General features: G+C 43.0%; 1 protein-coding gene across 1 annotated transcript in view; it reads left to right on the top strand.

Annotated features, from left to right (window-relative positions):
• Positions 1–21,366, top strand: part of DUSP9 (dual specificity phosphatase 9) — a 31,476-nt gene extending 10,110 nt beyond the window's left edge. Inside the window, exons 2-3 of the mRNA XM_056809643.1 lie at positions 7,336–7,788; positions 10,200–21,366. Coding sequence (XP_056665621.1) covers positions 7,336–7,788; positions 10,200–10,531 — 785 coding nt within the window. The 3' untranslated portion in view covers positions 10,532–21,366. The remainder of the gene's footprint in view (positions 1–7,335; positions 7,789–10,199) is intronic.
• The last annotated feature ends 5,268 nt before the right edge of the window (positions 21,367–26,634 follow it).

Here is a 26,634-nt window from a genome sequence, read left to right on the forward strand (position 1 = left end):
GAAGTATTTGAAATTGTCCAATTGAATTTGCGTGCCTGCCTGCATTTTAGCTTTAATTTTTCATATGGTAGCATTACTTGTCACAATATTTAGGAATAGAAAAATAAAATTACCTAAGAACATAGGAATAGTAGGCATTCTGAAATTTTTTAAGGTTTCTAATTGTTCAAAAGCCAGAAAACTTTCATGTAGAGTAGCATCCATTTAAAAAAATTTATATATATATATATATATATATATATATATATATATATATTTTTTTTTTTGTAAAATTGCTTGTAACTCTGGTTTTTGTCAATAGACTGTGCTACTGGTTAGGGGTTAAAGTCAGGGTGTGAAAATTAAAGCTAAGGGTGTGGTCCCTTTAAGAAATATCACACCTTGATTGGATTAACTCCTTGGTTGGAGGGTGGGAGAGGATTAACTCCTTTTGTTGTAGGCTAAGTATAGGAAAGGCAATGGGAAGCAGCTGACTTTCCCCTCTGGGGGAAAACACCAGAACCATGTGTTTTTATTGTGCTTCCAGGGAACAACTTCTGAGTCACTTTTTTGAGTTGGCCACATGGCAAAAAGGTTTTTATAACTTTTTTTACCTTATTTGGGCTGTAAAAGCCTCTTAAGGTAAAGAGGAGCAGTTTTTTGTTGTTGTTGTCATTACTTTAACACTACTCTTCCTAAATGATTTCTCCAGGTTTTTCTTCTCGCTTAAGTTTAACTCTAGAGATGGTGAGATTTGGAAAAATAAAGTAGATTTTTCTGTTGGAGCAGTTGGAGTACTATTTTTACCCAGGTTTTTGCCCTTACAGCTAATTAAGAAACAGCCCAGGTGAGGCCTCAGGGTCCAGCTGCTAAGACTAAAAGCAGCTGTGCTATATTTATTTTTAGGGGGGGAAAGAAAGAGAGAAAAATTGAACTTACCTCCATAGCTGATTTGTGTAGATTCAAAAGAAGCTATTAAAAGCTGACTTATGGATAGTCACAAAAGTCAAGAAAAAGTCAAGAAAAGTAGAAAGATGGAGGGTATTTCGTCACAGCTGACATTTTCTGCCAAATAAAATGTAAGGGGGGAAAAGAGTTATTTTGAAAAGGGTTGGACTTGATTATTTAAGAGTAGTCTCCAGGAATTTAATTGATTCCAAAGAGATTTATTTACAAAATATAGAGAAGAATGAAGTAGGAAATCAGAGAGGATAGGATAGGATAAGATATCTAGCCTAAGCACTAAGTAATTTACTCTCAGCCCTCACTGGGCAGGGAGAGTTAGTTTCAGCCGGCTGTGGCAAAGCTAAGGACCCAGGGAAGTCTCTCAAGAGGAGAGAGAGGTCCTTCCTGAGGCTGGCCTCTTCAGAAAAAAACCCAGCAGTTGAGTCAGATTTTCACTCATCACATGTCAGTCCACCCAGCAGATTCTTTATCAGCCTCCACTCCAAGCCAAACTCCCAGTAGAGCTCCCAGTAAAACTCTCTCACAGGAGGTTCCACTCCAAGTGAGAGTTCCAAGTTGAACTGCCCTCAGGCAGTTGTCACTCCATTTTAAAGGCACTTTCTTTTGCGTCACTTCCCCTAATTTTTACATCCACCAATCACAGTTGATGCTTTTGCTTTTAGGACTGCCCAGGGGCAGTCAGTTGATTTTGATTCATCACCCTCTGTTTCACATGTGGGTTGCAGACCTCCCACTTAATGGGTGAAATGGGGTGCTTATACCTTTGGTGATTAAATCTTTAAAAAATGGACAGATCTCCCCACTACTGTAAGTAGGGTGTTTACACTTTTGGTGATTAAATCTAAAAAATAGGCAAGGTTTACAATTTAATCTTCACAGTGACTTGCCCAGGGTCACTGATTCCAGGCTTTCTATCCACTGCTCCACCTAGCTGCCTGGAAGGTACCTTAGAGTTCATTGCATCTAGTCCCCTTATTTTTTACCAATGAGGAGACTAAGGCCAGAGAGATAGGTACTATCCCCAGATCACCAAGGAATTGAACCCAGGCCTGGGTTTGGTGTGGCACAGATTGATACACACATAAGAAAGATCCCTCTCCTACACAACCAGTTTGCAGAACCTGAGAAATTGGTCAAATACACTTAACACGAATTTACTAGACTGAATGGAATCACTCTTTGATGACTCAGACCTTGGCCAGCCTCTGTGCCCCTCTTTGAATGCCAGTGATTGCTGTTCAGGATTGGGAAAAGCATTCTGTTTATGTGTACCGTTGATTTGATTATTGGCATTCAGGCCCAAGGAACTAGGGTTGACTAGGTTGGGTTTGTGTTTATGGGTTTGTGCGTACCTGTAATCAGTAACCCTGGGGAAATTCCCAGGTTTGCAATATGCCCTATTAGAGGGAGAACAAAGGAGGAATGATAGCGCCCACTAGGTGTAGGATGTTCCAGGAAAGCACTGGATTTGGAATCTAAGCACATTAAACATGTGTTGCCTGAGGGGGCAACAGGGGGAGCTAGATAGTTCAGTGATAGAAAGCCAGCCCTACAGATGGGAGGTCTTAGGTTCAAAGCTGACCTCGGACACTTCCTATCTGTGTGACCCTGGTTAAGTCACTTAACTCTCATTGCCTCTAGCTCTAGCTGTTCTTCTGCCTTGGAACCAATACAAGTATTGATTCTAAGACAGAAGGTAAGAGTTTGCTGAGGACCATGGACTGATTATTCCACTGTGGCTCTTTTATTATTTTTTCCAACCCTTACCTTCAATCAATATTGAGTATCAGTTCTAATGCAGAAGAGCAGCAAGAGTTAGGCAATTGGGGTTAAGTGACGCATCCAGGGTCACACAGATAGGAAGTGTCCCAGAGCAGATTTGAATCCAGATCCTCCCAACTCAAAGCCTGGTGCTCTCTCTGTGTGCTACCTAGCTGTGGTACTTAATGAAATCTAAAATCTCATTACAATTGGGACTAATAAGCCTTACACACCTGTGCTCTATAGAGGATGTGAAAACCTTTTTCCAGTGAATGGATATTTAGACCCAGTACTCTAATTTTGTACTTGTGAAGATGGTCAGGGAGGAGGCACCCAATGAACTTTCATTCTTATTGATTTGATCTGACCTTTGAGCCCTTCAGGATCTTTGGGAACACTGACTGATATCTGAGGTTGAAAGTTCCTCCCAGCCTAGTGTCATCTGAAAAAATCTTTCCCCCATCAAGCGGTCTATCAGTCCTATGGAAGAAGGCAGAGAGGCTGGTCTGCCATAATCTATTTTTGACAAAGAAAAACTGATTCTCTGGGATCACTGCCTCCCTTTCTATTCTTCATTAGCCATCCCTTTAACAATGCAGACTGAATTTTTCCCCAGGAATTGAAGTCAAATTCACTGGCCTCTGTTGAGTTGCAGTCAGTTCTCTCTTGAAAACCCAGACAGCAATTGTCCTGAAACCTTGTCTCATCTTCCTTGTTCTCAATAGTCTTTTTTTTAACCCTTACTTTCTGACTTAAAATCACTACTGCATATTGGTTCCAAGACAGAAGAGTGGTAAGGGCTAGGCCATAGGGGTTAAATGACTTGCCCATGGTCACACAACTAGGACATGTCTGAGGCCAGATTTGAACCCAGGACCTTCTGTCTCTAGACCTGGTTTTCAATCCACCAAGCTACCCAGCTACCCCTCTCCATAGTCTTTCACTAATAGCAACTCAGCTCTCATATTCATCAGTTAGCTCTAGCTTGTCCTGGGTTATGATTTTTCTGGGCCTAGTGACTTGGATCTATCAAAGATCTCTTTCTAAATGTCTGACTCTTTATGACCCCGTTTGGGGTTTTCTTGGCAGAGATACTGAAGTGGTTTGCTCTTTCTTTCTCCACCTCATTTTCCATATGAGGAAACTGAGTCAGACAGGGTGAAGTGACTTGCCCAGGATCACACAGCTAGGAAGTGTCTGAGGTAGGATTTGAACTCAGGGAGATGAGGCACTGTATCCATTGTACCACCCAGCTGCCCTCTGTCTTGGATATTAACTACCTAATTTGGATTCTCTTTTCCAATCCAAATAATGTTCTCCTTAGCAAAGAAAACCAAAGCAAAAGAAATCCTCATCCCTGAGCAGCTGTCCTAGCTTCTCTTAGCCACTAGAGCTAAAAGAAAACAATCCCACCTGCTTGGCGAGCACCCTACTCAGTCTTGGCTCCCCCTGAGCCTCTGCACCCTTGTCACCATTCATATAAGACTATTTGCCACGCCATTCCACCTTCTCTCCATCCTTGCTGGAGGAAGATCTTCAGTCCTCTGTTTCTCTTACTGACATCTTTGGGGAGCAACTGCACTAACCAGCTCCCTGAGACACTGCCTGTCACACCCCTCAGTATACTCTCCCTTGCTCTTTCTCTTTTTAAGCCCTTGCCTTTCATCTTAGAACCATTCCCAAGTACTGAGATTTTCGAGGCAGAAGAGTGGGAAGGGCTAGGCAATGGGAGTTAAATGAAACTGAGTCAGGCAGGGTGAAGTGACTTGCCCAGGGTCACACAGCCAGGAAGTGTCTGAGGCCAGATTAGAACCCGTGACTTCCCATTTCCAGGCATGGCTCTCTGACCACTGAGCAACCCAGCTGCCCCCTTTCCCTCTTTCCATGTGTTTCTCCTCACTACTTGACCATCCCTTTTCTTTCATCTTTGTTGAGCCATCACTTTCTTTCCACTCTCTAAGTGCCGGGATCCCCCAGGCCTGGGGCCCTCTTCTCCTTTTACCCTCCCTTGCTGAAATCATCAGGTCCCATGGGTTCAAAGGATCATTCTTTGGCAGATGACACCCACTCTCAATCTCCTAGTCTCCATCACCACATTTCCACCTCCCTACTGGACTTCTCTGCTTTTGTCTTCCCTAGACAGCTCCAAAATGGAATGGATTGCATTTTGCCCCCAAAGCCACCCTTCTCCAGAGCACCCTGTTTCTGTAGGGAGACCATCAAGTCCCAGGCTGAGAGGTAGCCCAAGCACTGGTGTGCACTGGGTGCTGGGGCTGCAAAGAGAAGAACAAAGGATTTCCTGCCCTCAGGAAGCTAACACTTTATTAGGGGAAGCCACACATACCTGGCTAAGCAGACACCAAATATATACAAAGCACACTCAACACAACTTCATGTGGAGGCAAGGAATTATGAAGGAAAGAACAGGGATTGTGAGGTGCCTAAAATGGGCCCAGTGCTGAACTGAGTTCTTCAATAATAACAATGGGCTGGTAGGTGACTCAGTGGATAGAGAGCCAGGCCTAGAGATGGGAGGTCCTGGGTTCCAATGTAGCCTCAGATACATCCTAGATGGGTGACCCTGGGCAAGTCACTTTACCTCCATTGCACAGGTCTTGCTGCTCTCCTACTTTAAAACCAATACATAGTTTGGATTCTAAGGCAGAAGGTTAGGGGTTTTTTTAAATTTTATTCAGTCAATTTAGAACATTCTTCCTTGGTTACAAGAATCATATTATTTCCCTCCCTCCCCTCCCCCCACCCTTCCTGTAGCCGATGTGCAATTTCATTAGGTATTACATGTGTCCTTGATCAGAACCTATTTCCATGCTATTGGTGTTTGCAGTAGGATGTTCATTTAGAGTCTACACCCCCAGTTGTATCCCCTCGAAAAGGGTGTTTTTAAGCACATAGTAGGTGCTTAAAAGGGTCTGTTGAGTCAAACAGCCATTCCTTTCTAGTGTGACTTTGGCCACCATGCAGCTAAAGCTGCTCTCCATCCAATCATTTATTCTGTGTAACTGATGGCTGCTGTCCCCGTCAGGGCTGTCGCCATATAAATCCAGTGGAGTGATTCCTGGCTCTCGATCTTATTCCCATGATTTCATCGATGTAGGGAAGCCATGATGAGGAGAGTCAGCAAAGCAAAGAAGCCACTCTTCTGTAACGTGTAGTCTTAGAACACTGAGTACAAAGTTAAGTAACTTGCTCAAGGTCACTCTGCCAGCACATATCAGAGCTGGGTCCTGAACCAGGCATTCCTGCCTCCAAGCCCAGCACTTTACCCACTCAGCCAGCCTTAATAAATGCCTATCTAAAGTCCCTCTGAGGGCAGAGGGCAGCTATGTGGCGCTACAGTGGATTAGAGCACTGGACCTGGAGTTGGGAAGACTCATCTCCCTGAGTTCAAATGTGACCTCAGACATTTCCTAGCTATGTGTGACCCTGAGCAAGTCACTTACCTCTACTTGCCTCAGTTTCCTTCTCTGTAAAATGAGTTGCAGAAGGAAATGGCAAATCATCCTGTATCTCTACCAAGAAAACCCCAAATGGGGTCACCAAGAGTCAAGCATGGCTGAAATGACAACCAAAATAACAATGAGGACAGAAATGGCAAATTCAATAAATAATCATCGTCTTAAGAACAGAACTTTTGCCACTGGTGCATCTGTCAGCATATCAAGGCCCTGAAAGTACTCAAAGGCAGCAAGTGATATGATCAGGCTCAGACGGGGTTAGACGAGGAAGGCTTTCAGGGCGAGGAGTGGTTTGGCCCAGGGTTAGAGATGGCTCAAAAAAACCATAGATGGGACACGAGGAACAAAAACTTCCATCCCCACTCAGTCCTTCTAATGTTTGCTTTCTCTTAATCGGGTGGAATTTGTACCACAGCCCTCTAGAGACTGGTTAGATTCTTCCGGGCACTGTGCCTACAATCGGAGTAGCTACCACCGGGCGGGGAGGCAGGGTGCTTTGGCTAGGCAGAGATCCAGCTGTTTAGGCTCTTCCCGTCCCAGCCCTAAGTTGCTGAATCCAAGGAAGTGGTCAGTTTAACCTAGTAAGTGGTCAATATGGCTTTTCCCATAAAAATGGCATGTAGCTCGTAAAACAGCTGTCTGAATGCCGAGGCAGAAGGCTGTGTTTGCCAAGTCTAACCGGATTCCCCGATCCAACCTGGAGCTCAGAGAAACCAAACCCCTAAGTACAATGTGGTACCTTCTCTTAGTAAAGTCAGCTGTTGTTGGTCACTGCTGAATGAAGCTTCTCTCTTCCATGGAAGGGCTTCAGACCATTGTGGGCATCCTTACCCCTTGTGGCCCTGGCACATCAGCCTCCCACTGTGCTTTCCCAGGACTCCAGGTCTTTTTTTTAAACCTTTACCTCCTCTTAGAATCAATCCTGTGTATTGGTTCTAAGGCAGAAGAGCAGTAAGGCTGAGGCAATAGGGGTAAGTGACTTGCCCAGGGTCACACAACTAGGAAGTGTCTGAGGCCAGGTTTGAACCCAGGACCTCTGGCTCTAGGCTGGATCTCCATCCACTGAAGTACCCAGCTGCCCCCTCCAGGTCTTAATTGAGGTATTCCCAAAGCGTGTTCTTCACGTGTTCTTTACACTCTCTCCTTACTGCAGGTGGCTTCAGCAAATTCCAAGCCGAGTGGCCGCACCTCTGCAAAACGAAGCTTGATGCCCCATGTGCCAGTAACTCACTAGTGCCTGTTCCAGCACCTGTGGTGGGCCTGGGAGGCCTGTGCCTCAGCTCAGACTGCTCAGATGCTGAGTCAGACCCAGACCGGGACACCCTGAGCTACAGCCTGGAGTCAGAGGGTGGGAGCCCTCCACCGCCAGGACACCCCCCATCCTTACCTGTTCAAATTCTCCCCAACCTCTACCTGGGAAGTGCTCAGGACTCAGCCAACATGGACATGCTGGCCAAGCTGGGCATCCGCTACATCCTCAACGTCACCCCCAACCTGCCCAATCTCTTCGAAAAGGACGGCGACATCCACTACAAACAGATCCCCATTTCGGACCACTGGAGCCAGAATCTCTCCCAGTTTTTCCCAGAGGCCATTGACTTCATTGGTGAGTTCTTGCACCCCTGAGGCACCCCTGCCTGCCCAGAGTACAGCACCCACCCCAGCCTCACACTTCCTTCTGTCTCTCCCCGTTTCTCTTTCTCTTCTCCCCTCCACGTCTCCTGTCTCTACTGAGCTGCTTAGGAGGGTGCAGAGCATGGGCCAGTTATGCCAGAACCTCTGGCCCACGCTCATACGTGTCTGTGCGTGTGCATGCGTGTGTATATGTTCATCACTCTCCTCTCACTTTCTTCTCATTTTCTCCCTTCTTCCCTTTTCCTTTTGCTCGACAGAGATCCCTTCTTCTCTGCAGCCCTCTCCCTGCTCCCTGGTCTCTCGCCTCGTTTTGGTTTCCTCGAGGACTCACAAGCACAAAATGATGGGAGAGCAATGCCTTGTGAAACCTCGTGGTCCCAAGTTCAGAGAGGCCAGAATACTGGCCTGAGCTAGTCAGGACAAGCTCCCTGGAGGCTGTGAGACTTGAACTGGGCCTTGAAGGATGGGAAGGACGGCAGATAATCAGGGGGTGGTAGGAGGCCAGGAGGGAAGGAGGCTGCCCTGACTGGAGCCAAGAAAATGGGATGTTGAGGGGGCTCCTGGGAGAAGGTCTGCACTAGTTAGGGTTGGAAAGGACCTTCAAGGCTACAGAGTGAGATCCTCTCATTTTACAACTGAGATTCAGGGAGGCAAAGGAGCCCAGGGTGTATCTATTCTAACCTCCACATTTTGTAGGACAAGAAACTGAGGCCCAGGGAGAGAAACGGACTTGCCTAGGTTCATAGACGTAGCAGAGCTGGAGTTCAAATACAAGTCTGGGGTGGCACAGTGGATAGAGTGCTGCACCTAGAGTCAGTTCAAATCCAACCTCAGGTACTTCCTAGCTGTGTGACCCTGGGCAAGTCATTTCACCTCATTTCTCTCAGTTTCCTCATCTGTCAAATGAGCCAGAGAAGGAAATGGCCAACCACTCCAATATCTTTGCCAAGAAAACCCTAAATGGAGTCATGGAAACATACATGAATGAGAAATCTCTGAACAACAACCTCTTACTCTATACCACACTCTGATATTCTCAGTTTTCTTACTCAAAGCAGAAGGGATGGCAATCTGTGTTGGAGAAGGGAAGGTCCCACATGAATGTACTGAAGTAGGAAGATATGCCCAATACCAATTCTCTGGAGAGCAATCGGAAAGACGAGAGTAGGGCGAGGGGGCCCCTCCTACATCCATCGTCATTGACAGTGAATATGCACAACAGGCCCAACTTGAGTTTCCAAGCTAGACAATTGGGTTTCCCAAGAGAACACAATTAAATCTTCTGTAGAAGGGGCTAAGGGGGGCAGTAATGTTGACATTGGGGCAGCCAACCTAAGTTGGGGGGGTTACGATGAAGGGAGAGACGGACGGACCTCCAGTATCAGCTGACTTCCTAAATCTCTCTCCCCCTCCCTCCCTCCCTCTGACTCTCATTCTCACTGTCTCTCCCTCTCTCTGTGTATTTCTGTCTCTTTCTGTCTGTCTTTCTGTCTCTGTCTCTCTCTCTCTCTCTCACTGTCTCTGTCTCTCTATGACTCTTTTCCTCTGTCTCTCTCATTCTTCCTCTCATTCTCTCTGTGTCTTTCTCATTCTCTGTGTGTCTCTCTCACTGTCTCTCTGACTTTCTGCTTTTCTATCTGTCTCTGTCTCTGCCTCTCTCTCTCATTCTCTCTTTGTCTCTCCTCTCATTCTCTCTGTCTCTCTCATTCTCTCTCTGTCTGTTTCTCATTCTCTCTGTCTCTCTCATTATCTCTCTGTCTCTCCTCTCATTCTCTCTGTCTCTCTCATTCTCTCTCTGTCTGTTTCTCATTCTCTCTCTCTGTCTCTCCTCTCATTCTCTCCATCTCCGTCCCTCCCTCCCTCCCTCTCTGTCTCTCTCTTTCTCTGTCTCTGTCTCTCTCCCTCCCTCCCTCTCTCTCTCTGTCCCTCTTTCTCTCTCATTCTCTCTCTGTCTCTCTATCTCTCATTCTGTCTCTTTCTCATTCTCTCTCTCCCTCCCTCCTTCTCTGTCTCCCTCCCTCCCTCCATCTCTGTCTGTGTCTGTCTCTCATTCTCTCTCTCTGTCTCTGTCTCTGTCTCTCCCTCCTTCTCTCTCTCTATCTCTCTCTCTCTGTCTCTCTCCTCTCCTTATCTCTCTCTTTCTTCCTCTCTCTCCTCTCCTCTCTCTCTCCCTCCCTCCCTCCCTCCCTCCCTCTCTCTCTCTCTCTCTCTCTCTCTCTCTCTCTCTCTCTCTCTCTCTCTGTCTCTCTGTGTCTCTCCTCTCCTTCTCTCTCTCTCCCTCCCTCCCTCTCTCTCTCTCTGTCTCTCTCTGTCTCTGTCTCTCTCTCTGTCTCTCTTTCCCCCCCTCCCCTCCCAAACTGCTCTCATTGTTGTCTCCCTCAGATGAAGCTGTGTCCCAGAACTGTGGCGTGTTGGTCCACTGCCTGGCGGGTATCAGCCGCTCTGTCACCGTCACTGTGGCTTATCTGATGCAGAAGCTTCACCTCTCGCTCAACGATGCCTATGACCTGGTGAAGCGGCAGAAGTCCAACATCTCCCCCAACTTCAACTTCATGGGGCAGCTGCTGGACTTTGAGCACAGCTTGAAGCTCAAGGGCGAGGGGCCCAGGGACCAGAGGGGTGGTGAGGGAGTGGAAGGGAGCCACCCCCCAACACCTCCCTGCTTCTTCACCACTCCCACTGGTGAAGGAGTCTTTGAATTGGACTCCACCTAAGGAATGGGGCTGGGCAGAGGGTTGGGGTGGAGGTTAAGGACGGTGGCCCTGGCCTGGCCAATCCCCAGGCGGAGGCCCACTGTCCTTAGGGAATTGCTTGCCCCCAACCCAGGGGACTCCACCAAAGCTGGGGAGACCCCAATACCTCATCCGAAGAGACAAGAGCTAAGAACCCAGAGCCTTTTGCCATTTCCTGCCCCCTCCAAAGTGGTGGAAGGGGAAAGACCTTTTATACCCACTTGAGAAACCAAACTTCAGCAAGAATCTGAACGTGCCTATTGACCAGGTATTGACAGTCATGTTGATACTGCTGTCTCCTGCCCCAACTCGTGGAGCCCACGGCCAAGGCTCAGAACCCACCAGGAAGGCCTTTGGACCTCATCGTCAAGCCTCCATTTGAAGGTGGCACCGTTCTGGATGCCCTGCCTCTTCTGTGGTTGGAGGGGCCGAGTTGGGGGCAACTCAACATCTGAAGGCAGCACGCACTTTCGAAGTGCCTACTCGGTGCCGGCTCTGTCGAGGCTGGGGCTGGGGTCGCCTTAGAAGTGGAGTTTTTCACACCGGGCCGGTTCTCTACACCCTGGATCTGGGGATCCTTAGGGACTCAAGCAAAGAACCTGTGACTAGAACCGGTGCGCGCCTCCTTCCTCCCCACCTCATTCCTCTTCAGGAAAGCCCTCGAGTCTCCTCGAAAAAGAGAGCAGAAGCAGTCTGTGGACAAACTGAACCCCACTGAAGAGGTTAAACCTCCCACTTCAGGTGGGTCATGCCACGCAATACCAGGTCTAGAACCTAGACCTTCAAGACCCAGGTCAGGGAAATCCACCTCTATACCTTGTCCTGAACTTTCTGTTCGAGAGCCATACTTTACCCCTAAAGAGGCCGGCTCTTGGGGTATCTGGGACTCAGATCTGAAACCTGCCAATCTAGAACTGAGATGTTCGAGGCCCCACATCACCATGCCATACCTCAGCCATCGACTTGGCGGTGGTTTTGCTTGTATGAGTGTGTGTGAGCATGTGTGTGTGTGTGTGTGTGTGTGTGTGTTCTGAGAAGTGGGAGGGAAGTGTGGGTATGGTTCTGTGCCAGGAGAACTTCCTAGGGGGAATTCTGGGCACCAGAAATGGAATAGCCTATCAGAGAAGGAATGTCCGTGTATTTCATTTTTCAGGGGAGAGTCTGGAAGGACTTTGCGGGAGGGAGGGAAACTTGGAGCTGGGAGGCCAGTTCCAGACCCCACATCTGGCTCTCTGACTATTTATTTACTAGATGTTTGCCGAGAGATTTTTTCTCTTCCCTCAGATATGTCTTAAAGGGGGCACTCGGTTGGCGAGTCCAGACAATATTTCTAAGCGATAGCTCAGGAGTTTTCTGGGGAGAGAGCGATTGGTGAAACTCAATGACAACAAGGAGGACGAAGGCCCCCGATGGTGGTGGTGTTTTCTTTGGATTTTTTGGTTGGTTTTTGGTTTGGTTTTTGGCTGGGAGGATGGGAGTCCATTAAGGCACACACAAACACGCACACACATACATACGCAGAGGCTCAGGCACATACAGACACACCCAGGCATGCATACCGTGAGAAGACGCAGACATCCGCAGTCTCCTACACGCAGTGTTGAGCCAGGGCAGAACCAGCAGGCATGGCCGGTGTGGCCGTGAGCTTTGGCCAGGCCTCCTCCCTCTCCCGTAGGGAAGAAGGGGCCCGGCACTCAGTGTCTTTAACAGATTGGCAGATTAAATTGGTAACAAACATTTTCTGGAGAAAACAACAGCAACAACAAGGAAGGCGCCATTTTTGCCATCCTCGGGGAGGAAGGTTGGTGGTGAAGGTCGAGGCTGCTGGGGAGGCAGACCTGTGTTGGAATCAGAATCTTTATTCTCCATCGTCCCCACCTGGTTTTAGTGGGAGAGTCAGTCGTTCTAATGATCAATATTATTGTCCATTTCTATCAGTGTTGTCAGAAGCCTCCTCATGACTATAAGCTAAGCTTCTCCAAATTCCAGATTCCCAGCTGCTGACTGTGTTTGTTTTAGCACCAACTTGGAAGGAACCTAGTGGTGTGCCACAAGGCTCTCGAGTCCTTACTATATAAAAAGAACCGAAGTGCATACAGCACCTTCAAGGCCACAAATTGCTTTATTTACATTCTCTCATTTAAGTCTCACAACATCTCCTTCCAGACATTATTATCCCCATTTTACAGATGGGGAAATTGAGGCTCAGGAGGGTCCAACGACTTGTCTGTTCTCTTACAGTGGAGCATCCAGGATAAAATGGAGCCTGTTTTCCCGATTCCAAGTCTTGCACACTATCCACTAGACAATCTTTCCTGCTCTTTCTTGCCCTGGCCTCTTTCAACCTTTTTTTCATCCCTGGCTTACGTAGGTGTGGATGGCATGTTTAGCACAGTTGTAGATTATATGAAAATGGGATGGCAGATGGCAGAGAAAGGATCCAAAAGGATCTTAAGAGGCTAGCATGAGAGGCGGGACTTCATAAGATGAAATTTAACAGGCGCGCGGGCCAGGTTTACTATGGTTCAACAAGTCAGTCACATGGAGGGGGAAGAGATGGTCGGAGAAGAGTTCTTGTTTTAAAAAAAAAGTACAGTGCCCAGAGCACTGGGCTTGGAATCGGGAACATCTGAGCTCAAATCCAGCTTCACACATTGACTAGCTCTGGCCCTGGGCCTCAGTTACTTTGTCCGGACAATGAGGATAATAATAGAACCTACTAAGACTTTGGTTGGTGTTGTGAAAACAAAGTAAGAGAATATTTAGGGAAAAGAAAAGAAAATGGCCAGAGGGTTTTCTTAGCAAACTGTATGCTCCATGTGAGCCAGCAGTGCGATTATCCAAAGAGAATGCAATCTTGGGCTGCGTTGCCGAGGGAAGTGGCCATTCCATAGTGGACCAATCTGGGGGGAACATGCCTGGCATATTGTGGCCAGTTCTGGCCTTCACATTTGAGGAAGGATGCCAAAGGCAGCTAGGTGGCTCAGAGAATCATTCCAGAGAGATCTTTTGTCACTCTTGCCTTCTCCAGGCTCAAAGTTCCCATCTTCTTCCACCAATCTCCACCTTGGATGATTGGGAGGCTCTTTTTCCATCCTCCTTGCCCTCCCCTTCACTCTCTCCAGCCCACTGATGTCCTTTTGAAAATGTGGCACCTACAAAGATACATAGAAAGGTTCCATGTCCACGAAAATAGTTATCACAGCGCTTCTTCTGTGTGACAAAGACCCACAACGTAGGTGCTTGTCAGTTGGAGAATAGCTAAACAAGTTGTAATGCATGAATGTCGTGAAATATTACTATGTCGCAAGAAACAATGAAGCTAAAGAATTCAGAGAAACATGGGAAGACAGATGAACTGATGCAGACCAAAGTAAGAGAACAGGGGAAACAATTTACAGTCACTGCAGCAATATAAATGGGAATATAACAACAATGACTAAACTCCAACACTGGGTGGCATGATAGGGGGATGGGGGACCTGGTATGCACTGTTGTATTCCATTGATGTGTTGATTAGTTTTGCTGGGTTGCCTTTTCGTTTTCTTTTTTTATTCTTTCTTACAAAGGATGGAGCCTGGGGGGAGGAGAAGAGAAGATGTATATGGAAACGAGGGTGATATAAAAACAAAATATCCACAAAAATTGTTTTTAAAGGAGAGCCCAAAAGTGACCACACAATTCTAGATGTGGTCTAGCCAGGACAAAATACAATGGACCTCTCGCCTCCCTCGTTCTAGGCATTGTGTCTCTCCTAACGTAGCCAAAGATTTCCTTAGTTGTCTTGGCTTCCATACCGTATTTATACTGAGCTTACAACCCATTAGAAATACCAGAACTTTTTCAGAAGATTCACTGTCTAGCCACATTTTCCCCACCTTGTGCTTATGAGGTTGCTTTCTGGAGCCTTACATAAGTGTGGATCTCTGGCAAATGTAATTGTATCACTTCTGGACCAACATTCTACCCATCAGGATTTGCTACCCTTCTCACCTTTGGGTCATCTAAAAATCAGAGCAACATCCCTTCTCAGATTGCTTTCCAAGACACTGATAAATATATTCAGTAGCAGGGGGCAGCTGGGTAGCTCAGTGGATTGAGAGCCAGCCCTAGAGACGGGAGGTCCTAGGTTCAAATCTGGTCTCAGACACTTCCCAGCTGTGTGACCCTGGGCAAGTCACTTGACCCCCATTGCCTAGCCCTTACCACTCTTCTGCCTTGGAGCCAATACACAGTATTGACTCCAAGACGGAAGGTAAGGGTTTAAAAAAATATATATATTCAGTAGCAGAAGATCTGGGTCTCTGGGGGCCTCCATTAAACCCCTCCTTCCAAGTTGATATTTAATGACTGCTCTTTGGGTCAACTAGTTCTGTCACAAAGGAACATTGTTGAGTCCCATTTCTCTTGGTCTTGTCTAGAAACTTAGCACATGAGACTTTGCCAAGTTATTTGCTAAAATCTAGGGGCAACAATAATATGATATATGGCTAGCCACTGTAACTTTTAAAAGAATGAGAAAAATCAGATTATCCAAATTTTAAAAATTAGGAGGAAATCACAACAAAGAGCTACAAAACTATAAAATATGCCAATCGACATAACAGAAAATAGGCAACCTAAACAAACTAATTTCAGAAAGAGGACTGAAAAGGCCATAAATAAAAAGAAAAGCACCAGGGAGAGAACAGCAAAAATGGCAGAGTAGGAGGACGCATTACAAAGTAACTCCTTCTGGCATTGACTTCAACAAAGACTTAGAATGAGATCAAGGATAAATCACAGTCAATCATTTTTCCAGTTCTGGTTAGCATAGGGAGGCAAGCAGCAACCTGTGGATGTGGAGGACAAGGCCTAGGCAGGAAAGTTCCCTTACAGAGCCTTCCTGGGGCCTAGGGCTGTTTTCTAGGGAAATCGGTCATTTGGGATACATCAGGGACAGTCTCTTGACACTCACTGTACAGAAAATAGGAGCAGGACCCAAATGGCAGGTTTGGCAATGGTATCCCAGAGCTAGGTGGTAGATTCAGTGCAAACTGAGGAAGGAATCAGATTCCAGGCATAGATGTCATCATGAAAGGAGAATGAAAAGCTTAGTACATGAGGACCTTACCTATGCGATGGACCTCTGGAAAATTAGAATGGACCAAATGGAAGTTAGCGATTCCACGAGACAACAAAAATTATTGAAAACAAAGCCAAGAGACTGGAAAAATAGAAGAAAATATACAGAATATATTATATGACAAACAGCTGCCCTGGAAAACAGATCAGAGACAGATTATTTAAGAATCATTGTACTGCCTAAAAACCATCATATTTTAGAAAATCATGAAAGAGAATTTCTCAGGTCTACTGAACAAGAGAGAATGTGAAAAAAGAAGGAATCCGCCACATCATTTCCTGAAAAAGAAATCCCAACATGAAAATTCCTAGGAAAACCATAGCCAAAATCTAGAGTTTTCCACTCAGAGTGAATATATTACAAGCAGCCAGAAAGGAAGAGTTTCAAGTACTGAGGATCCACAGTCAAGATCACACAAGATTTAACAGCTACGACTCTAAAGAAGAAGTGAACATGGAATGTGATGTTCCAAAAGGAAAAAAAGAAGGACTTGCCATCAAGAATAATTTACCCATACAAGTTGAATATAATCTTACAAGAAAGGTAGTGTATATTTAATGAAATAGACTTCTAAGTATTCTTGATGGAAAAAACAGAGTGAACTAGAAACCTTGAAATACATATATGAGTAGAGAAAGAGATTAAAAGGTAAATGTGTGAGCAACAGAGAGAGACTAGACAAGGATGAAATGTTTATATATCAGGGGATATAATATAAGTGTCTCCACAGAACCGTAATGTCAGCAGGGGTCATAGAAGGAGTTAAATAAGACAGGAGTCCTAGGAGTGGAGTTTTTTATGGTCTTAGAAGAAAGGATGGGAAAGAAAAAGGAAGACATAAGAGTATGAAAAGGGAGCAATTTATCTCACACAATCCAGTTGCACTTGTAGAAGAATATAAAATCAAAGATTTCTCTTTGAGGAACTCAGGGGTGGGAGATACATGGACCTTGCTTTTATTGGATCTAGTTAAAAGCATGTAGAATACACAAAGAGGTGTGTTAGATGGAGAAATACATTTAACGCCACAGGGAAACAAGAAGGAACTGGGAGAGGGGAGAGGGGGGAAATAAGGAGGGAATATTCAGGGAGGAATTAGCAAAACGCACTTTAACTATTGGAATGTGGATCATGAAGACAGGTTTAAAAGGAAAGAAAGATAAGCTATAAAATATAGAAAAGATAAGAACTAGTGATTGGGGTCTGTGTGAGAGGGAAAAAAGGACCAGAGACAGAGGAACCAAAGTAGATTGTATGGAGTCTAGGCCACTCTTCTCTCACCACTCTCATATTCTTTGTAAAGAAGTAGCAGGGAGAAAAAAGGAAAAAAAAGTATAAGAGAATAGAATAAAGGGAAATGCGCAATCAGTGGTCATGACTGAGAATGTGAATCAGAGAACCATACATAAAATAGAAGTGAGTAAAGTTGGTTAGAAAGCAGAATCCTTTGATCTGTTGTTTACAAGAAACACATCTGAAACATAAAGATTCACAGAGTTAAAATAAGGGACTAGAACAAAATAGATTATGCTTCAACTGGCCTCGAAAACAAGCTTAGCCATCTGATCTCAGACCAGGCAACAGCAAAAATAGACTTAATCAAAAGAAACAAACAAGGAATCTACATCATACCGAGTCAGCTGGTGGCATAGTGGATAAAGTGCTAGGCCTGGAGTCAGGAAGATTTGAATTCTAATCCAGCCTCAGACACTTATTAGCTGTGTGACACTAGGCAAATCATTTAGCCTCTGTTTGCTTCAGTTTTCTCAACTGTAAAATGGGGGTTTTAATAGCACGTACCTTTCAGGGTTGTTGTGAGAATTAAAACAAGATAACACTTGTAAAAGCACAGTGCCTAGCACATAGTAGGGGCTACATAAATGCTATTGCTTTTCCTGCCCTACTGAAAGCTACCATGGACAGTGAATTTGTATCAATACTTAATGTCTATGTACACAATGGCATAGCTTAAAGAAAAAGTTAAACTAGTTACTGGGAGGAATAGACATCAAAAAGTTTTAATAGTGGTCAGAGAGAACTGAAGACAACAAAAGAAAGTCAAAAAGAAGTTAAGAACATGAATAGAATTCTACAAAAGTTAGATATGATCAACCTCTAATGATTCTAGAATAGGGAAAGAAAAGAGTATACACACTCTTCACTGTACATGGCACCTTTACAAAAATTGACCATGAATTGGGCAATCCTTGCAAACAAATACAGAAAAGCAGAAATATTAAATTCAACTTTCACTGCCCACAATACAATAAAAATTGCATTCACTAAAAGGTCACTGAAGAAAAAATTCCAAATTAATTGGAGACCATTTAACTTAATCCTAAAAAACTGTTGACGCAAAAAACAAATCAGAACAATGATAGATAATTTCATTAAAGGTGCCAATGAAACAAATAGGCCAAAGCCAAAGCAATCCTTGGGGGAAAGTTACATCTCTAAACACTTTCATCAACAACTGAAAGAAAGAACAATTCAGCAAATTTGGCAAACATGTTAAAAATAAGAAAATGTAAGGAAAAAAATTAAAATCCCAATTAAATGTCAAAGTAGGTATTCTGAAAATAAAAAAAAGATTAACAATTTTTTAAGAAAAAATACCTGCTGAATTAACGAACCTTAGAGTTGCTTTAAAGAAATTAATAAAATAGACTGTTGGGAAATTTTCTTAAAAAGAGAAAAACCAAATTGCCAACATAAAAATGATGAGAATTCACAAGTGAAACAGAAATAAAGGAAATTATTAGAGATTATTTTGTCCTGTTATGTAACCTAAATAAAATGGATGAATATTCACCAAAGTATAAAATGCTCAGAGTAACAAAACAAGAAATACGGAATTTAAATAATCCAGTCTCAGGGGAGAAAAATTGAACAATCCATTAATGAACTCCAAAAGGAAAAAAATTCCAGGTGCCAGAGAAATTGACAAACAAATTCAGTCAAACATTCAAAGACCAATCATTTCTAATTGTTTGTAGAAAAAGTAAGAGAAGTGATGATATCAAATTCTTTCTATGATAAAAATATGGTCTGGATACCTAAAACAGGAAAAGCTAAAACAGAGAAAGAAAACTACAATCCAATATCCTCAATCACATTAATAATAAGAACAACAAAAATTATATGATTATATCAGAAGATATAATATATTTAATTTAATATAAAAAAGGCCTTTGAACAGAAACCAGGCCTATTCTGATTTTAAAAGCAAACTAGAAAACATAGGAATAATTTGACCTTTCCTTAATGTGATAGGTTATAGCTATCTAAAATCTAGAACCATGGGAGCAGCTAGGTGGTACAGTAGTTTGAGAGCCAGGCCTAGAGATCAGAGTTCCTGAGTTCAAATTTGACCTCAGACACTTTCTAGCTGTGTGACCCTGGGCAAGTCACATAACTCCCATTGCTTAGCCCTTACCGCTCTTCTGCCTTGGAACCAAGACCTATATAGTATTGGTTCTGGGATGGAAGGTAAGGGTTTTTAAAGAAATAATTAATAAAATAAAATAAAGTCCAGAACCAGAATTATATGTAATGGGAATAAACTAAAGGCCTTTCTGATAATATCAGGGGTAAACTAAGGATGTCCATTATTACCGCTTGATAGAGTACTAGAAATAGTACTAGAGTACTAGAAATGCTAAGAACAGCAATGACAAGACAAACAAAAATTGAAGGAAAAAGCATTATCACTTTGTGTGGAGGATAGAGTGGTGTACTTAGAAAACCCCAGAGAATCAACTAAAAATTAATTGAAACATTAATTTTAGCAACGTTAGATATAAAATGCATATGAAATAATTCCATGTTAATCATCAGCATTTCTGTATATTTACCATCCAAACCAAGCTGGAAAATACAGAAAGAGAAATTCCAATGAAAATAACTTACCAAATGTATAAAATACTTGAGAGTATACCTACTATGATACATGGCAACTATATAAATACGACTACAAAACACTCTTTACACAAATATAGACCTAAATACCTGAAGGGAAATTGCTCATGAGTAGGCCAAGCCAATATAACAAAAAGGGACAATTTTGTCCCTAAATAAATTTACTTATTTGGTGCCATACCAATCAAACTACCAGAAGATTGTTCTGTAGAACTAGGGGAAAAATCATGAGCAAATTCATCTGGAAGAATATAAGTCAAGAATTTGGAAGGAATTATTGAAAAGAAAACCAAGAAGGTATTGTTAAACAATACCTGATCTCAAACTAGAGTACAAAGCAGTAATAATTAAAAATATTCGGTATTGAGTAAGATATGAAGAGATCCATCCATACAACAGATTAGGTACATAACATCCAGGAGCAAACAGAGATTGATAAAGCAAAAATCCCTGGCTACAGGGGTAATGACTCACTAGTTGACAAAAACTTCTGGGAAGACTGGAAAACAGTCTGGCAGAAACTAAATATAGACTGACATGTTACACCATATACCAAGATATCTCCAAATGGATACATGATTTAGACATAAATGCTTCAGCATACCAAGGGTTGGGCCATGGGAGCAGTCTGGCCCAGATGCAGACAATAATGACATGCATTGTCTGTAGAGAATTTAAAAACAAGAACAAAACAGTCTAAAGATCAATCTGCTTTTTTTCTCCTCCTGCACTGGCAATTCTTTACACTGTCAGTGGTAAAATACTCCTCCCTCCCTTCCAAAATCTTTGTTGCTTTAAGTTGTCTAAGTTCTCAATTATTGCTATTTGACCGCCATCGGGCCTCCCGACACTTGCGGACTCAGCTATATGTGTTTGTTTAGTTAGAATCTTGTGAGCTCACTTCAGACGCAGTTCATGTCTCTGGCCTCCGTGATACAACATATTCCTGTGTTTAAACAGTAGATTCAAAACATATGATGATAGCACAGTGATTGTAGAGACAAACAGAACTTGAGTTATTTCAATCCTGTCATTCGATGTGAAAATTTGGTGTTTTGATTTGTGTTTAAAACTTAAAACAGTGAAGTAGCGCGAACTGCGAAGTGTAATATTTTTTTTGTTCATCTGTGAAATCTTTTCCTGAATTTGAATCATATCTTGAGATTTCAATGTATTCTTCCCTTTTAATTGTCTGTTGTCTGTTTTAAAATGAACGAAGGAATCAAGAAAAGAAAGTGTTGTTTCAGTGGTACGATTTAGAAGATGCCTAAATTGTGCCTTTTGCAGACATTTCCATTTTGTTCAAATTTGCCTGGGAAATGAGGTTTTATGAATCTCTGCCAAACTTGCCCACCCATTTCAGATTTTCCCTATTTGTGTCGCTTTTCCTTCACGTGAAAGAACTTTTTCAAAATTAAAATCAATAAAAAGTGTTCCTCAATCAGCTACATGTACAGATAGACTGACAAGCTAGTCTATTCTGTCTATTGAATGTGAACATGAGAAGATCAATTTTCACAAATTTAACGGCAAATTTGTAGATGCTAAGGCTCAAAAACAAAAATTGTAATGTTATCGTTCAGTACTGTGACAGACTAATATATAGGTATAAGTTTTTTCCTTTTTTCAAAAAAATACATTAGTGCAATTAAAAAGTATTAATCTGTTAATTTTTCCTTTTTATACTGTAATATTTATTTTAGTTTTATTTTTATTTTTTTACTGGCATAATTATACTATATATGAAGTTCAATAAAAGAACATTTTCACTGTGTTTCATTTCTGACCATTTTTATTATTCATTATTACTGAAAATAATTTTGTCATAAAGAAGAGGGAGGGGTGTTAAAAAATGATCCTCAGGACAGCTAGGTGCCTTGGAGAGGGGAGGTCCTGGGTTCACATCTGGCCTCAGAGGCTTCCTAGCTGGGTGACCCTGGGCAAGTCACTTAACCCCTATTACCCAACCTTACCTCTCTTCCTCCTTGGAACCACACAGTATTGATTCTAAGATGAAAGGTAGGGGTTTAAAAATGGTCCTCTCGGGATGTCCAGTATGCTAGATATGACACTGCATAAGGTATGACATCAATAACAAATTGGAAGAATAAAGAACAAAATGGCCTATCAGATAGATAGAGGCATATAGTTCATGATCAAATGAGTGACAGGATCACAGAAGATCAAATGGACTATTGTGGTCATATAAAACAAAAAAGATTTTTTGCACAAGCAAAGCAAATGCAGGCAAAATTAGAAGGAAAGGAGGAAATTGGGAAGAAAATCTCTAGAGCAAATTTCTGTCACAAAAATCTCATTTCCAAGATATATAAGAAACTGATTCTTTTCTCAGTCCTCATCCTTCTTGTCTTCTCAGCAGCCTTTGACACTGTTGATCACTCTCTTTGTTGACAATCTCTCTTTCTAAGTTTTTGTGACACTGTTCTCTCCTGTGCCTCTTCCTACCTCTCTGGCTGCTCCTTCTCAGTATCTTTTACTAGATCTTCCTCCAAGTCATTCCCAATAACTGAAGGTATCTCCCCCAAGACCCTATCATGGGCCCTCTTCTCTGCCTACATTATTTCACTTAGTGGTCTCATCAGATCTTCTGAATTCAATTTATCCTCTCTGGGCTGATGATTCTCAGATCTACTTGTCCAGTACTAACTCTTCCTTTCTTCCAGTCTTATATCTCCAACTGTCTATTGAACATCTTATTCTGGATGTCACATAGATAACTTTTTTAACCCTCAGCTTCTTTCTTAGTATGAATTCTAAGATAGAAGAGCAGCAAGGACTAGGTGGTTGGGGTTAAGTGACTTAGCCAGGGTCACACAGCTAGGCCAGATTTGAACCCAGGATCTCCCAACTTCAGGCCTGGAGCTCTAGCCACTATGCTACCTAGTTGCCCCTGTCATATAGATAGCTTAAACTCAACATGTCTAAAATTGAACTCATTATTCTCCCCCCCCCAACTTTCTAGTTTCCCGATGATTGTTGAAAGTATCACCATCCTTCCTGTCACCCAGGCTTATAGCCTCATTGTCTTCCTCCATTCCTTATTCTCTCTCATTGCCCTATATTGACTCTGATGCCAAGGCCTGTCATTTCTACCTCTGCAGTTTCTTTCAAATATGCCCTCTTCTCTCCTCTGACACTGTGACCACCCTGGCCCAGGGCTTCCTCATCTCTTGCCTGGACTATTGTGAAAGTCTGCTGGTGGGTCTTGCTGCCTCAAGTCTCTCCAGTTTGTCCTCCACCCAAGCCACCTAAGTGATCTGATCGATCATGTCACTCCTCTACTCAATAATCTCCAGTGGCTCCCTATTACCCCCAAGATCAAATTTAAATGAATAAAAAGAGGTCAGAAGCCCTTCATAACCTAGTCCCCCCTTGGTTTTCCAGGCATCTTACACCTTACTCCCTGCTGTGTACTCTTCTTCCATCTAGTGACTTGCCCCATGACATTCCTCACCTAGGATTGGGACAATTTCACTCACTGATCCCCTGCCTGGAATTCTCTGTCTCCTCATCTTCACTTCCTGGCTTCTTTTAAATCTCAGCTACAGTCCCACCTCCCTACAAGAAGTCTTTCCCATTCAGTCCTTCTTAATCTTGGTGCTTACCTTTGAGACTACCCCAATATTGCTGGGGACTAATCTTCATTTGCATATTGTCTCTCTCATTAGACTGTGAGCTCCTTGAGGGCAGGGACCTGCTTTGGGGCCATCGTTGTATGCTTAGGGTTTAGCACAGTGCCTGGCACATAGTATGCACTTAATTTGTGTTTTTTCCATCTCAGAATCAATGCTGTGTATGGGTTCCAAAGCAGAAGAGCAGTCAGGGCTAGGCAACTGGGGTGAAGTGACTTGTCCAGGGTCACACAGTTAGGAAGTGTCTGAGATCAAATTTGAACTCAGGACCTCTTGTCTCCAGGACTGGCACTCTAGCTATGAAATTGTTCTTTCGTGTTTATTGAGTGGCTGACTCATTTAGTACCTGTGACTTTGCTGGAGGCAGTTGCTGAAGCCCCTGTAGTGAGTTTCCAGGTCACCTCCCCACTCGGGTTGTTCCCAAGAGCGATGGCGGTGGAGGCTTGAACTGAAAGGGCTTTGGTAGTCTGTAGCAGTTGCTTGGTGGAAGTCGGCTGGCAGTTGGGGTTGGCAGTGGCAGACATGGTGGGCTCCTTCTCACAAAGCTCTCTTCTCTCGTCCCTCTCCCTCCTGTGAAGGCTGCTATTCCCAGAACTCAGCCTGCATGTAGGGTCCTGGGCTATGTGCACGAGTCTGAGGGAAGGGAATGGGTGGAAGGGCAGCATTTGTTAAAAAGCCACAACAACTTGCTGTGCTTCTTACATAATATGTCACATGATATATGATATTAGCGTAATGTGATATATTAGATGACCTATTACACCGTATGCTGTTTTCTAACAGTACATAACAACATAGCACAATATAATAAGATAAGATAAGGTAATGTGATATAATATAATATAATCATAATATAATATGATACGATACGATACGATACGATATGATATTATATGATATGATTGATTTCCTTAGTATTCCTATGTATTTTATTTTGTGTGTTTACAAATAGTTTTCTGAGAAAGGGGTCCATAGGCTTCACCAAATTGCCTAAGGATCCAGAACATAAAAAAGGTAAAGAACATTTCCTTTGAAGCCTTTTTAGGCATTTAGGTGGCACGAGGGATAGAGGGTCAGATCTGCAGTCAGGAAGACCTGAGTTCAAATCCAACCTTCAGATACTTACTAGCCATGTAACCCTGGACAAATTACTTAGCCTCTTTTTGCTTTAATCCACTAGAGAAGGAAATGGCAAACCACTCCAGTGTAGAATGAAGACTCACTATAGAGTCCATGGGGTCACAAAGAGATAGGTACAACTGAACAATGATGTGCCTGGCATGGTGCTAAGCCCTTTAAACAAAGATGATCTCATTTGATCCTCACACCAAAAAAAAAACCTTCTAGGTAGGTGCTATTATTATCCTTCTTTTACATATGAGGAAACTGAGGCAGGGTTCACCTCTTGACTTGCCCAGGGTCACACAACTAAGCACTGTGTGAAGATTGGATTTAGCTCTCCCCTGATTGTAAAAATGAAGGTACTTAGAAATTCCATTACTGGGAAGATAAAATTGTAATCCCCAGTCTAATTTTAGATTTTAATCCCCAAAAAGGTGGTAACTCAGTATTTAAAGTAGATCTACCCATTTTTATCTACAAAAAAATAACTAACCACTAAAGGTGCAAACTAACTACTAAAGGTGTGATAGAACCAAAAAAGGTATAATCTAACCAAAAAAGTTGTGAACTAAAGAGCAGGCAGTCCTGGAGAGAGCGTCTGCTGTGATTGGTAGACGTGAAATTTAGAGGAGGTGACACAAGATCTTTAAATAGATGACCACAGAGGCCAGAAAAGATAGATCAAAGAACTCTGACTTGGAGTTGGACTGGAGGATCAGTCTCTCAAGTTTGGAGTGAAGAAGAGTCACTCAGAGGAGAGACTGGAAGACAGACACTTAGACTTGGCTGTGGAACTGAACCACTGGAGGAGCTTGTGCAGGAGACCTCAGACTGCTTCCTTTTAGATGGCCACTGTGGTGAGTGAAAGGCTGACTTAGTTTCCCTGCCTTTCTGGAGGTGTGAACCTCCGAGAAAGGCCCATCATCTTGAGACTCTTTTCCCTGATTAGGGCCTTAGAATTTCTACCTGGCTCAGAGGAAGCCGGAGTTTTCTCTCTCTCTCTCATTCCTTAATATCTTCCCTATATTGTAAATAAACTACCATAAATTACATTTTACTTTAGTAACTCATTTTGGGATTAGAAATTAAATCCCTGGCAATCACCAATTTCATATTCAAGTCCAACCACAAATAAATTTCTTTTTTTTTTGCATCTTTTTGTTCAATTTCAAACATTATTCTTTGGTTACAAAAATCATATTCTATTCCTTCCTCCCCTACCCCCACCCTTCCCAGAGCCGACGCGCAGTTCCACTGGGTATTATGTGTATCCTTGATCAGAACCTATTTCCATGCTGTTGATGTTTGCACTAGGATGTTCATTTAGGGTCTACATCCCCAATCATATCCCCCTCGACCCATGTAGTCAAGCAGTTGTTTTTCTTCTGTGTTTTTACTCCCACAGTGTTTCCTCTGACTGTAGATAGTGGTCTTTGGCTCATAGATCCCTCCAAGTTGTTCTGGATCACTGCACTGCCACTAATGGAGAAGTCCATTACATTTGATTGTACCACAGTGTATCAGTCTCTGTGTAAAATGTTCTCATGGTTCTGTTCTTCTCACTCTGCATCACTTCCTGGAGGTTGTTCCAGTCACCAAAATGAAAAATAAATAAGAATTCACAACAACTAAAGAATTTAAAGCTATTTTGGCCAATACCAACTAAATTAGCAACCAAATGAAATGGATGAATTCTTGCAAAACTATAAATTTGGAAAATTAATAGAATAATGAAGGAATGTAAACAACCTGACCTAATAAAAAGAATGAAAAACCACAAATAAATTCCCAAAGAAAAAACATCACTGTCCACAATGATTAACGATTGAATTCTGTCACAAAATTGAAAGAATACAAGCAACTAGGTGGCCTAGAGATTGGAGGTCCTTGGTTACAATATGATCTCAGACACTTCCTGGCTGTGTGGCCCTGGACAAGTCACTTCACCCCCATTGCCCAGCCCTTACTGCTCTTCTGCCTTAGAACCAATACACAGCACTGATTCCAAGATGGAAGGGAAGGGGTTAAAAAATTCGAAGACTAGAAAATTGTTTCCAAAAATAAAATAACTACCCCCACTGAATCCATACTATAAGAACAATGTGGCTCTGTAGAGGCAAAGCAGAGAAATAAATATCTTATGAATGAATGGTGATGCTAAAGCATTAGTGAAGAGGTGGCAGGAACGTATTTCCAAGGTTATTCCCTCTGAACAATTTGGATTTATACTAAGAATGAATTGTTGGCTCAGCATTAGGAAAACTATA

This window comes from Monodelphis domestica, chromosome X, assembly GCF_027887165.1.
Source record: "Monodelphis domestica isolate mMonDom1 chromosome X, mMonDom1.pri, whole genome shotgun sequence".
In the NCBI taxonomy this organism is placed as follows: domain Eukaryota; kingdom Metazoa; phylum Chordata; class Mammalia; order Didelphimorphia; family Didelphidae; genus Monodelphis; species Monodelphis domestica.